Genomic DNA, 14003 nt, shown 5'->3' on the forward strand with positions numbered 1-14003 from the left:
AAAGGTCTAAGGGACATCTGCTCAAAATTGTTTCTCACGTGTAACAGCATATGCTAGAGTTTGAAGAATTTTGTCATATTTACAGATTGAGAGTAGGCATTCAATTCCACGTGAATCTCAGAATTACCCCCACAGATCTTTTAGAACTACATTTTTCTGATTAGTGCTAGATCATTTTAACTTAAAACTTTTGAAATAATATTGTGTTCAAGAAGATTAACATATAAATTGTACATAAAATATGAGTGCCTTTAAGCAATAAAATAAGCACCTTGTTTAAAATGTGAGAAACCCATCACTTCATAAAGTTCATGGAAACACAAGAAAAACTTCATGTCTATATCCTTTTCAGCCAAGAAAGAATGAGTCACAGTAGGAGCACATTTTATATAATATTAGAATAATATAAATTAACCATAGAAACTTAGCTCCCAAAGAGCTAAAGGTTAAAAAAAAGTGCTTCTTAGTCTCATGAGTGATTTGTGCTTCTTTGGTTCAATCTGCACACAATCAACATAAAAAGATTCATTTTATCAGGTGGCAAGTAAAGGGCTAGGTGTTTGTTTTGCTTTCAACTTCTGTATCCTAGAAAGAATGAATTGGAATGATGATTCTTCATGAAATATTATCAGTAATAATTATGGGCTGTCCATGACCCTCCTTGCATCAACTTTCATCCTTTGTGAAATCTATCTCATTAATTTTCCAATTAAGTCAAGAAAATATATTTTAGAGGTAAAATTTATTATTTACTGACCTTGTCTGGCCATCACAAGTCATAACTTTCTATTATTACATTTTCTTTCAGGAAAACTCTAATTTGCTTAAGAACCAAACAAATTACAAGGAAATTTAGAATGATGAAATGATGAAAATTATGTGATCAAAATAATCAGTGGACGCTGAGATTAATTCAGTATAAATAGTAACATGAAAATATATAAAGAAAAATAATTACAACAAGAAAATATAACTAGGACAGTATCAAAGCACATCATTCATGTTGAAGTCAGTAGTTCATTTTGAAATTTCTCAGATGTATGTGTGAAACAGAGCATAGTGTGAAATGCCATTCTTGCTATGAATCATCCCTTCAAATGTTTACCACACACTGAACCATATGATCTCTATTTCAAATTTAAACTGTTTCATGCAGTAGGAAGTGAGAGAAGATATTCTGATAAGTTGCTTCACATCTTATAGTATCTCTACTCTTTGTACAATATGGATAAGTATTATTAATGGTAGGAGTTTTTCTCAGAATTATGTGACCTCCTTCATAGAATATCCATAGCACAATGCTAACCTGCAGGTAGCTTGTTACTGTTATCATGTTTTATTATTATTATTTTAAGCACTTTTTCACCATCATCAATTTTAAGCACTATAGAGCACAGTCTACAAGTGGAAAATATTCCAGCCTAATCGAGAGTCGTAGATATGCAAGAATAATTTCAAAACTTCAACGTGAGTCTATACTTCTTTGGGTGTCCACTCATTAGCTCTGCCTCTCCATTAATTAGGAGAATGCAGACCAAGAAATAAATTCACCTCTACCTGAGGGCCAGTCCTTCTTCAGCTCTCTCATCAACTCTAAAATAATGATTTATTCCTACAAATAAAACATGTAGAAATTGAAATGTATCAGGGCTACTCTTTTGATGCCAATGGCCTTTCAGGATATTTATTGGTAACACTGCACATTTGATGGGATCTTTCTCGCATATGAGTATCACCTTTGCTTGTCTTTTATTCACTTTGAAAATTACTTAAGGTGGTTTTAGCGTATCTGCTCAATGCAATTGGCCTGTTTAATAGTTCTAATTGAAGGCCTCTGCAGGTAGGCAGTCCTTAGCCTGGTAAAAGCCTGCTTCCTTGGTATTGTCCTTTGATGTTCAAAAGATTTCTAGAATTCTCTTATTCTTTTGAATTTAGTAAATTCCTTTACACTTCCAGTTAAAAGAATACAGTCCATATTAATCAGTAATCAAATTGATGCCTCTAAAGGAGCATTTACATTTTAAAAGGATTTTTTTTTTAAATCATGTAGAAATTTAAGTGAGACCATCATTTGGATGATGATAAGTTGCAATATTTTGTCCCTTTGTTTTCCTTTGATGATTATTGGAAAATTCTTTATCCAGTATCTCTGGTGACAAAGGATACTGCATTAACATGGAAGCTACTTTATCTGAATGAGAATCCTTATTTTTTCCTTTCCCTTCCCTTATTGTAAGTAACTGTTCTATTACCATGGAAGACAGGACAACAACAGACACAGATGTTCACATGGGGCATTACAGAAGTCAAAAAGTATGCTTCATTCTAAAAAGAGGGCATAGGGTTATGGAAGCCGGAAAGTAAGCTGAATTCTAAAATGAGTGGAAGTTCTCTCATTTTTAAAGATTTATTTTTATTTTATTTATGTGTATGCATGTGTATTTTGTGTAAATGTATGCCATATATTTTCAGGTGACTGAGAAGGCCAGAAGAGGACTTCAGATCCTTTGGAACTGTAGTTACAGGCAGTAGTGATTTTACCATGTGGATGATAGTAACCAAATTTAAATAGCAAGAATTTTTAACCTCTAAGCCATCTTTCCAGCCTAGTGAAAGATTTCTTGTCCTTATTTTTAATGTAATTAATAATGCAGTAAATAGTCAATTTTCAATTTCTACATCTGTTAAAATCTTACTTCTGTTAAAATCTATGTTTGGGGGCATGTGATGGAGGAGAATTTTAGTAAGTACAAAGTTAGTCTTTAGAACATCAAATTACCAAGATATTGAAATATTTTTCATTATCACTAAGATGGCTTAGGGGTTTCAACACCATGAAATACTAATGATTTCTTTAGACATTGTTTGAGAACTATTGTCATTTATAAAAAGATTTATAAGGACCATAGGAAGATAATAGACATTTCAACATACCAAGTGAATTTAAATCTGAAAGGTGTGTGTGTATATGTGTGTGAGAGATGGACAGAGACAGAGAGACAGAAGAACAGAAAAAAAAAAGTAAAGTTAATAAAAATAGATATTGAGTGGGTGATTTTAGTTCAAATCTAGCAAAGAACATGTTAAAGGACGTGGTATGCCTCAATAAAACATTTTTAAAGAACAGACATACACAGTATTTTAAAATGTAGTAAGAGTAAATGATCTCATCAGAATGTCTCTATGGATCCTCACCTTTTGTTTGTTTGACATGGGTTTATAAACTCACAAAAGTGTATTCGGAGTTTGAAGTGTAGTGTAGTTGCAAAGCACTTGTCTAGGAAGAGGGATGCTCATGGCCAAATTCCCAATATCTCAGTGAAAAAGTCTGCAAACATTACTCACTTCAAAGACAAAACACTGGTTCTAAATTACACTGTATTTGCAATTTTAACAAATAGAATACATAGAAAACGGAGTGACACATCCAGCAGATTATATAGAAACACCACAAAACATTCTGTAGTATTTGATAGTCACTTAATAGTGTTAAAATTTGTGTTGTTGAGTCAAGGTATTGCTTCTGTAACGGAAATGGGTTTTGAGATATAAATAATGTTGTGGTGTAAAACAGGAATGTTAGGAGGTTTTTAAACTTTAGGGGTCAAACACGGAGATTCAATATAATATATAGTCTTTCATTGTGAAACAATTTGGTGCATTCTTGTTTTCACGGTGTGTGCATATTGGTGTGTGAAAGCACACGTGTAGAAGCTAGAGGTCAACATAGGATGTTTTCCTCACTGTGCACCTTACTTCTTTAAACAACGTCACTCATCGAATGTGGAGTTCCCCTATCAACTGTGCTGGCTGGCCCACCAGCTCCAAGGATCTATCCGTCTCCTTTCCTCCCCTACTACTAGTGCTTCAGTTAAGGGCTGATGTGTTGTGTTAACTTCTTTGTGGGTTCTGGGGGATCAAACTCAGGTCCTTAGGTCTGTATAGCAAGCACTGTATCCACTGATCCACTTTCTCATGCCCTCCAAAGAAACAATTTCCCACAACTCTTCTGTAGAAAAGAGTATATCACATCATCACAGGCAATAGGAATGATGGGAACCAACACTGAAAATAATTAATCGCCATTCAATTTTTCTTTAACAAGGTAAAAACATTGATCTATTATTAGGTTATTATGACCTTGTAGCTAGGATAATATTGTAACATATTTTTCTTTCAGAGTAGACTAGCCTTACCTTTTTGGAGGAGGGAATGAGGGGTGGGTTGAGTGGAAAGGCTGGGGTAGGGGGCAGGAGGAAGGAAAAGAGGGAGCTCTATGGTTGGTATGTAGAAGAATAAAAAACTTCTTAATAAAGAAAAAAATGAAAATAGGGGAAAGGAGAAGAGTGTAAAGACATTTAAGAAGACCAGTTGATCTCAGTGTCTCACTGGTAGATGGTCATCTGCCTGATGTAGGCAGGACAGAAGAGAAGATAAGGTTTTCCTTTTCTGAAGTTAATTGGGATTCTTTTAAATGAAATACCACCAAAGAAATGAAAATATGTCTACAGGAATGTTTGCAGTCTTGTTTGCAGAAGTGATTTCCAGTTTTCTCTTTTTCATTTAAATTTTGCTATGCAAATCAAGAAGGCCAGAAAGACAAAATTTATAAGCAATACAAAATAATTTTATAGTTTTATCCTAGGAGCAAATGATGGTAGTTAGCCTACATTCTGATAATTCTTTGTGTAATATTTGATGGTTATTATTTAAATTCTAGTGCCAGCTAACATTTTTCCTGAATCATATTTGCTTGGATAGGACTTTGGATGTGCTATTGAAATCTGTCAATTTCAAATATTCTAATTTTTAAAAATTGGACAATTTGTCTGGAGTATCTAGGAGAAAGCTTGCTTGGCCAGTATAAATGAAAAAGACACAGAGGGAACCAAATCCTCTATCATCTTTTGTGACATACACAAAATACCACATAACTAATATAAAAAAATATTAGTAAAAATAAAAGAAAGATACAGCCGGGCGGTGGTGGCGCACGCCTTTAATCCCAGCACTTGGGAGGCAGAAGCAGGCGGATCTCTGTGAGTTTGAGGCCAGCCTGGGCTACCAAGTGAGTTCCAGGAAAGGCGCAAAGCTACACAGAGAAACCCTGTCTCAAAAATAAATAAATAAATAAATAAATAAATAAATAAATAAATAAATAAATAATAAATAAAAGATACAACAGCTGTAAAATTAGTTATCTTTCCTTTTAATCCGAGTTCAAATACTTTTTCATTAAATATTTTAAAGGTATCAATTGTTCATAGTTTTGAATCTATGCTCATTATAACTCAATTCTAGGCCTTTAGTAGAAATTGATACTATTTCTGGGTGTTTTCTTTTTAAGTGAGTCCTTCCCAGCAACAGTATTTTAGCACAGAACAGGGCCTTGTTGCTCTCCATGTCCTAATGTTATGGATAAAAAGAGATGAATGTTGGTAAATTTATCCAAGAATCCGACTCATAAATTTCACATTTAGTCTAGCCCATTCTTTTCATACTGAAATCTCAACCTGTACCAAGCTAGCTTTCCATTCTGTGTCTGTTCCTCATGGAAACACCAGAGGCAACTATATTTGGTAATATACAAATAACTTACAGCACCAATACTTATACAAAAGCAAGTCTAACTTGGTGAATGAATGTGTTTTGTTGGGGTCATTTACAGGGTATGGTGAGGAGCTACCAAAACAGCTACAAATACAGTTGTATCACCAAAGGCCCTATCAGCTTGGGTGACAGCTCATGGAAGCTGGAGACCTGGAGTGCACTGCACAGCCTGCACACAACTCAAAAAACAAAACAAAACAAAAAACAAAAACTACAAAATGCCATTTCAATTGACTCAGTTGGTCATAACAGCCACCATGCAGTTCCATTGATCTCTGTTTCTTCCAGGCTTTTCTGGGGCTGGAGAACATGGGTTTCTGCTTATTTCAGGAAGCTCAGCTTACCCAAGACCCTCAGCAGTCTCTGCTGCTTATGCACTCTTTGGGAAAGAGGGACCCCTTGAAACTTTTCAGTTTCAGGAACTCCCTGAAGCTATTCTCAGTTGTTTACAGCCTGGAATTAAGGAGCTTCTTGCAAGATAGAGTGGTTTGCTTTCCCTTAGAGCAGTGGTTCTCAACCTTCCTAAGGCTGTGACTCTTTAAAACCAAGTTGCTCATGCTGTGGTGACCCCCCAAACATAACATTATTTTGTTGCTAGTTAATTTAACTGTAATTTTGCTATTGTTATAAATCACAATGTAAATATCTGATATGTACCACATCTAATATAGAACCTGTGGGGGTTGAGACCCACAGTTTGAGAACTACTACCTTAGATCATTCAGTTACTTTTACCTCCCTGTAAATATGCTGTGTTTCAATGTGCTTCCCTCTAACAGAGAAAGTTCTAATATTGGAGTTAATTTCTGTGAAAGAGAGATTATGATACTTCAACCACTTTAGTGAAATATGCAAAAGCAAAATAAGAAAGAATGAAAAGAGTTCTGGAAATCTCCAACCACTCACACCATTAGTTGGTGAAGAAACCCTACCCTCAGATTATGGGAGTAGATACCACATATACCTGATGCTGGATTGACAGACAAGAAAGACAAAACAGGATCAGTCATATATTATCACAGCATGTGAGAGGACACAAAACACCACATAGAGTGTCACTGTGGTTGCATTCAGGAAGAGAGCAAAACAGTCTCCCTGAAACTCAGATGAGGAAGACACTGGTTGTCATTCCTACTCTGGAGAAAGAAGGAACAATTATGCCCAGCCGCCTTAATCAAAAATCAAAAACAAAAACAAACAAAAAACCAAACTGTTTGGCTAGGACACTAGATATCAGGAGGAGGTAAACAACTGCACAGTACTGTTGAGCATGCTCTTGACTGTGCCAGTTATCAAGGCTCTTGACTCTAGTGTCACCATTAGATCTTTAAAGCCTTGATATGAATTTACCACTTGAAGATGAACTGAGATTTATGGAAAGCAGCAATGTCTCATTAAGATGAAAAATAAGTGCATGAGCAAGAGGAAGAAGACCATATAGATACACATTCTTTAAAAACATGCATTTTATAGGTGTTCTTTGGCATTGAAAACAAAGAAAATTGAGAGACATATATACAATTAGTGTAGCCAATGTATACCACCAGGAATGTAGATTTATTAACACTCCATAACTCTAACAAAGAAGGAGTAACTTCCCACTCCAAAATTTAAATGGACATTCTCTAAGGAAGTCATAGTTGATCCCACTTAAATTGTCTATTTAGGAACATGAAATTTGATTGATGTTCTTTTCAAGAGTCATTGCTGAGTCCAGGGAGATGGCTCAGTCTTTAGGTGCTTATATAGCATGAAGACCTACGTTTGATGACCTCCACTAAGACAGGAGAGTTGGTAGACACCTGTAATCCTAATTCTGTGGAAGAAATGCTAGGATAATCTATAAGGCTTATTAGTGAAGCAGTCTAGCTGAATTTAGAAGTTATTTGTTCGGTGAGAGACTTTGTCTCAAAAAAATATCGGTGAGAGACTTGGTCTCAAAAAAATAAGTTGGAAAGTTATAGAAAACAAGACTCTGGCTTATAGCTCTTACATTCACAAATGTGCCTATGTACCTGCACACACCTGTTCACACACACACATACACACACATACACACCAACATGGTCTCTTTTGAGAAATAAAGTAAATGTCATCATCACTCTCAATAACACCTCAATCCTTTAAGTGATTGAGAAATATTCTGTATGACACATATAATGATATCTGGTATCCGATATTATAGAATTGTGGCAGACCCCAAAACCAAGCTATTCATTTATCTTATCGAAGTCCCGGTGTTTATTGTTATAGGAATCAAGTCCAGATTCTTGCTGCATGACAGGCCAATTAATTTAAGATATGAGGAAGACAACTTTATTTGAAAATATGGCTGAATGACTAGGGATGTAGGTTAATCATAGAGTAAGTATGCATACTGTCCAGGATTAGGTCACCAATGTGTGCATAGGTACAACCCCTCACACACAGACTCAGTCATGCATTAGGAAAATTTAGCTTTTTGAGAAGATGTAGAACAGTTGTCCACAGTCAATCTTGCCTGTAACATTACTTCAGAGTGGTTTGTGCAGACATATGATTGACATCTACAGACATGTAGGGCTCAGCTATGGGTGGCCTTGGGTGTGGACTTTTGTTACCTGTCCTAGTTTTATTTCTGTCACTAATAAATCACCCTAATCAAAAGCAAAATAGGGAGACAAGGGTTGGTTTAACTTACACTTACAGGTCACAGTCCATCATTGGGAGAAGTCAGAACAGAAACTGAAACCAGAATTGGAAGCCAAAATATGGAGGAATGCTACTGGCTGACTCACACACTATGGCTTAGCTAGCTTTCTTATATAACCCAGGAATGCCTGGTTAGGGATTGTACCTCCCACAATAGGCTTTGTCATTTCATACCAATAACAATCGAGATAATCCCCCACAGACATGCTCATGGTCCAATCTGAAGTAGGCAATGCCTCAGTTAAGATTCTCTTCTCTAGACCATGTCAATTTGACAGTTAAAGGTAACTAGGATGAAAATCCTTGAGAGTCAGAAGGACCATTTGAATCCAATGCCAAAGACAGAGCCACTAGGCTGGCCTTAACAACCAGTCCTCAGGCTTTCTGAGAACTAGAGCCGCTGTCATGCTTAACTCTCCATTCTTAGATTGAGAGGGGTCAACATGCTGTCTTACAAAAGTCTGCTTTTATAAATCAACTCTTCCTGAAGGGCCCCTAACCCCCTTATAAATGCATGGAATAGTCTTTTTATTATCAAGTTCTGAAAGCTCGTAATATCATGGAATTTGATGTGTATCTATTTTAATTCACACTGAAGGCACCTGGTAAATTCTTTGAACCTACAAATGAAACAAATGATTTTGAAAATTTTCTTGTTATTATTTAATCATCGTTGCTTACCAGATTCTTTATTCCTTATAGATTGAACTTCCTCTACTAACTTCTGCTTTTTATTACTTATTTTCAACATCTACTTTCCACAATAACATAGGTTCTGTTTATTGCATGTTTATCTTCTAATTTTTATTGAGATTTTTCATCCTCTAAGATGCTTGTAATCTAAACTTCCATTAGATTTAAAAGTTTATTGTTACCTTTATAATGTTAATTCTAAGAAGTTTTCCTTTATATTCCTTGACACAGTTATTTGAACTCTTTTCACACATTTAAACTCTTTTCCTATTCACCTGAATGTATGGATGAGAGACATCTCAGTGAATAGTGTGTCTTTCTTGGAATTATGGTTAAAATGCTATATATATGGAGATAACACACTGGTACAGATTTTTCTGGCACATATTAAATTTTGGACACAATTCTAACAAGAAAGAATAGAAATGTATCACGACTATTTTTATAGTATACTTTAAATAGTAAACTGTTGATGAGAAGCATTTATTGAGTATGTAGGTATATAGAGTCCTTTAGTGGAATCATTTGATTAGGGAATTCACATTATTGTGTTTAGGTATATTTTCCTTAAGTAAATTCTCCTTCCTAGAAGCATAACCCTAGTACTTGGGCTCTCAAAGTTAATTGGTAAAAGAAACCTGGGAGACTGAATACCCAGATGTCTAGTATGATGATCAGACATTAAACTCTGCCTGCTGTCTTCCAATCTAGGCACTGTCTGTGCTACCCTCCAAGAGGATAAGCCTTTCTTCCAACTCAAGTGAACACTTGACCGCTACTGTGTGGGTAGATGAGGGCATCTGGGAGGTCTAACGACATCTTAATGGCATTTTTTGATCCTGCTCTTGGTTTAGTTTCACTCTTACTCTTCAGCTAATTTGCAGGATCAGTTTCTGAGCCTTTGGGATTTTCTGTGCAATAAATCTTACATCTTCTTTCTACTCTGTTTGTTACTAAGAATTAAATCGTGTCAATATTGTTATGTTAGGTACACCCAATTGTGCTTTAAAGTTCCCCAAATGTAAGAGGTGCTTTCTCATGTTTCTTTTATTGTTTCTTCTTGTTTTTTTTTTTAAACTTTTTTTTCACATTAGGAAAGTTTTAAGATGAAGAAAGGCTAGTACAAAAATTTACCTCTCCAATATCTTTAACCAGAACCTTGAAAATGAAATTTATACGTAGTGAGCAAACCTTTGTGATACCCACAGAAGAACATCAGGAGATAATCTTACCCTTCATAGCTTTGAAACCTTAGCTGCAAAATACCTGTTAGTATAGCTTTTATTCTTGCTATGGCTTTATTGGAAAGTGTTGTTATGTTTGAGATAAAATAACATTTGAATGAATAATCGAAATGTAAAAGTAAACAATGCATTTTTCATTACATATCAACAATGAAAACCATACCACACACAATTCATTTACTTAAATGTAACATTTATAATAATTTATTTTTTCCTTTTGTTTTGCAACAACTGTACCCTTATTATCAAATGTAAATTGGTCTTGTTGACATTCAGTATGTGTGATATACATTGTTACCTGTTGTTTGTTATGTCTAGCATCAGTGATTATTTAGACAACTCTTTTTAAGATTATATTTTTCAAATGAAGATTTATTTTTAAAAATAGCACAAAATAGCATATTTTTCTTTTGTTACATTGGTTTATTTGCCATATTGTTCTAATTTGATTAGGACCTGAGATTAGAGTCTAAATGGTAACAGGAAACTAGCAAGCTTCAGCACTGGAGGTCAATTTAATTACACTGTGCATGACAGAAACTAGGCCATGTGGGTATTGCCTTTGCCACCAGCAATTGACACCTGTGTGTTAATGAGCTGGTAATTAAGAATTGGCACATACAGACACAGTTTACTGTTTGGGACCAGGATAACCATATGCTGCTCAACTTCTCTGCTAAGCACTTTGTTAGCTTTAGAACCACACAATTATGTTTCTGCTATTTCTTAAATGCTAATCCCCCCTCAAAAGATAAAAAGCAGGTTATTTTTCATCATTTTAAGTGTAAGCAACTTGCTGAATTCAAAAAGTTTAATTTGAAGAGCAAAATGTTTGAAAAAATATAGCTGAAGAATTTGTTTAAAAAACAATATGTTTGTTCAGTTTAAAATTATTATAGGACTTCCATCTTAAAAGGTCTTTTGTATATTTTTAAAGGCCAAAAGTGACTTTGCATAAACAGACACATGTAGAGAGACAGCCTCTGTTATTCAAACCTTTCTCTTGAAGGGACTTGGACTATAACAAACCAGCTTTGAGAAATCACAGTGGGAGGAGGCAGGGGACATCTCTGTGACATCAGGGTAGAACAGCATCTATGGTTTCCTCTTTGAGAAGCTCCTTGTATACTGTTTGTTTGTTTCTTGTGCTGTTTGCAGAAATGCTGTGGATGCAGCTGCGTGGAGAGGCTCATTTGACGAAAGATGGAGGCAAGCAAACAACAACATGACTGAGCTCAGAAGCCGATTCTCGACTTGAGGCATTCGGATAAGACTGCTCCCCAGCAGACAGCGTGACCGAAAAGCTCCCGTGAGACTTTAGCCGGGCACTAACTGAGCTGCACTAATTCCAAACCACACAAACTGTGAGATAAATGTGGGAGGGTTATGCTGCTCTCTTCCTGGGAGTCTTGTTTAGCAACAATAGATAGCTAATACAATAGATAATTGAGAAACACATTGTCCGTTACAGTACTATAAGCATTGAATTTTCTGGTGTGGTGTGGCTATTTTCTCAAACAACATATATAATGTGCACTTGTTGTTTCTTTGCTTTGCTCTTCAATTTTCGCTTCTACTTTACTCCTCATCACTCACACAACACACACACACACACACACACAATATTAATATATTGGCTTAAAAATATAAAATGTTCCCATCAAGTGAAATATGCATTAACTTTGGTGACTTTCAGTTGTGGGAATTACTTCTAATTTTCTTCTTTGAAAGCATTTACTTTTTCATAAAACCCTCTGTAGGACATATAGCCTTTTATATGCAGATTGGTATAATTACACTTTGAAATATCTTTGAATTCCCTGTAGCTTAAACTGAGAACATGAAAGGCCAAATGTTATATTGAGCTGAAGGATATAAAAGTGCGAGTACATCAATCCAAAATGGGATATAGAAATGAATGGCGCTACACAGCACAGCCTATTTCTGACAGATTATTGAAGAGTCTTTAACTACAGAGACTGTCATCCCTAGCAAGAGAATCCTGCCTGGGAATGGCCTAATCTGTTCGTGTTTGTTATCCTTTTTGTACCAAAATGTAAATACCTATGAAGCAAATCAAGAGACCTAGTGTAACAAAAGCTTTACCTCTTTTCGAGGACAATGGCACCTAACCTCCACCACAGAGCAGAATGTTATAAGGAAGGAATTATCTACCCGATCTATCATGCCAGAGATGTTAAACATTACATTTCAGGAAGTCAATAGAAAACCCACATGGCAACAGCGAAACTTTCAAGATCTCAGCAACAAACAAGGAGTTCTCTTCCACGTGGAAGCACGTTCCCACGTCCAGTGTAGGCATGTCCAGAGTATTTAAAAGGGAGAGGGAATTGACAGCACTTCCTGCTATTGCAGGTGACTGGGATTCAGTTCTCAGTGGATACATGGAGAGTTACGACTCTCCATTATTCAAAGTCCAAGCGATCACATACCTGCCTCTGGCCGACATACTCACCAGTGCACATAAATACACGCAGGCAAAACACACATACATGGAAATTTAAGCAAAATGTTGTTTTTAAGAAAAGTATCCAAAATGCCTTCATTCCTTTTTACCAACAATGGGAAATTAAAAGATGCTCAGTGTCTGTGCAAAGCCAAAACTTGCCATCAACACTTAACTTATTAGGAACAAATTACATGAAACTAACTTTATTTTAAGAGTATGTTCTGCTAACTTTTAATAGTCTATAAATATCATGATTGCTTTCACTTAAGTAGATCTCATAATTAGTCTTTTGAATTAGCTATACATAAAGAACCTTTTGTCTTTTTTATGTAAAGGGCATGCCTTCTTATAAAATTAAATTCCTTATAAATAAATGAAAAAAATTCATCTAAACTGGTTAACAACAACAACAACATTTTGAAAATTCAAAACAAAATGACCTAAATTCTGGTGTCTCCAGAATGCAGCAATTCTAACCAGCTTCACTTGAAATGAAAGATAGAAGATAAACGTTTTGAATAAGAAATACTTATAAACCAGTGGTAATTCACAGAGAAATGAGGAGGCAATGGATTGTAATCGTTATGCATTCAATCTAGGCTAGGGAGTTTTCCCACTTTTGGCATCTTGCACAACCCACCACTTATTAATCTTCAAAATATGTATGGAAGGAAATGATGATAATTCAAGTAGTATTTTAGGAAAACATAATTGTCAGTTTGCTCTGAAACTGTCATTTTTAAAACACAACAATCTGAAATGTCTTTTTTTTTTCTGGGACAAATGACAAAATTTTGAATATTTGAATGTTTCAGACATGCACTAACAAATTAGTGCATATAAGGAATTAGAACTGTCCTTGATAACCAACTGAACAAATAGGAAATAGATGATCTAGAATGATGCTAAGACATCTGAACCACTACCTGCACTACTTGAAAACCATGCATCTTTGCTAAAGCTTTATGGTTAATTCAGAGACTTAGATCAGGTCTCACATCTAAATTTGATCATATATACAATTCTTTGTGGGACGATATTTGACAAAACAATCCCTATTATGTAGGTGGAGTATCATTTTATGTTCTGTGACTGGACCCTGCCATGAATTCATCTAGGATTCTTGCTGGGGAGAGAAGACTCTAAATTCCTACAAGGCTCTTAATAACCCAATAAAATGTTTATAGTTATTATCTGATAAATATTCATTTCATCTTATTCTTCTGACACGTGTTATAATTGATGCTATTTTGTTAAAATATGATTAAAAACACATGCGTTTTTGTGTGACTCTA

General features: G+C 35.3%; 1 protein-coding gene across 1 annotated transcript in view; it reads left to right on the forward strand.

Moving 5' to 3' along the window:
- Window positions 1-13589, forward strand: part of Pcdh10 (protocadherin 10) — a 59413-nt gene extending 45824 nt beyond the window's left edge. Inside the window, exon 5 of the mRNA XM_028894390.2 lies at window positions 11397-13589. Coding sequence (XP_028750223.1) covers window positions 11397-11467 — 71 coding nt within the window. The 3' untranslated portion in view covers window positions 11468-13589. The remainder of the gene's footprint in view (window positions 1-11396) is intronic.
- The last annotated feature ends 414 nt before the right edge of the window (window positions 13590-14003 follow it).

The sequence above is a fragment of the Peromyscus leucopus genome, chromosome 6 (assembly GCF_004664715.2).
Source record: "Peromyscus leucopus breed LL Stock chromosome 6, UCI_PerLeu_2.1, whole genome shotgun sequence".
In the NCBI taxonomy this organism is placed as follows: domain Eukaryota; kingdom Metazoa; phylum Chordata; class Mammalia; order Rodentia; family Cricetidae; genus Peromyscus; species Peromyscus leucopus.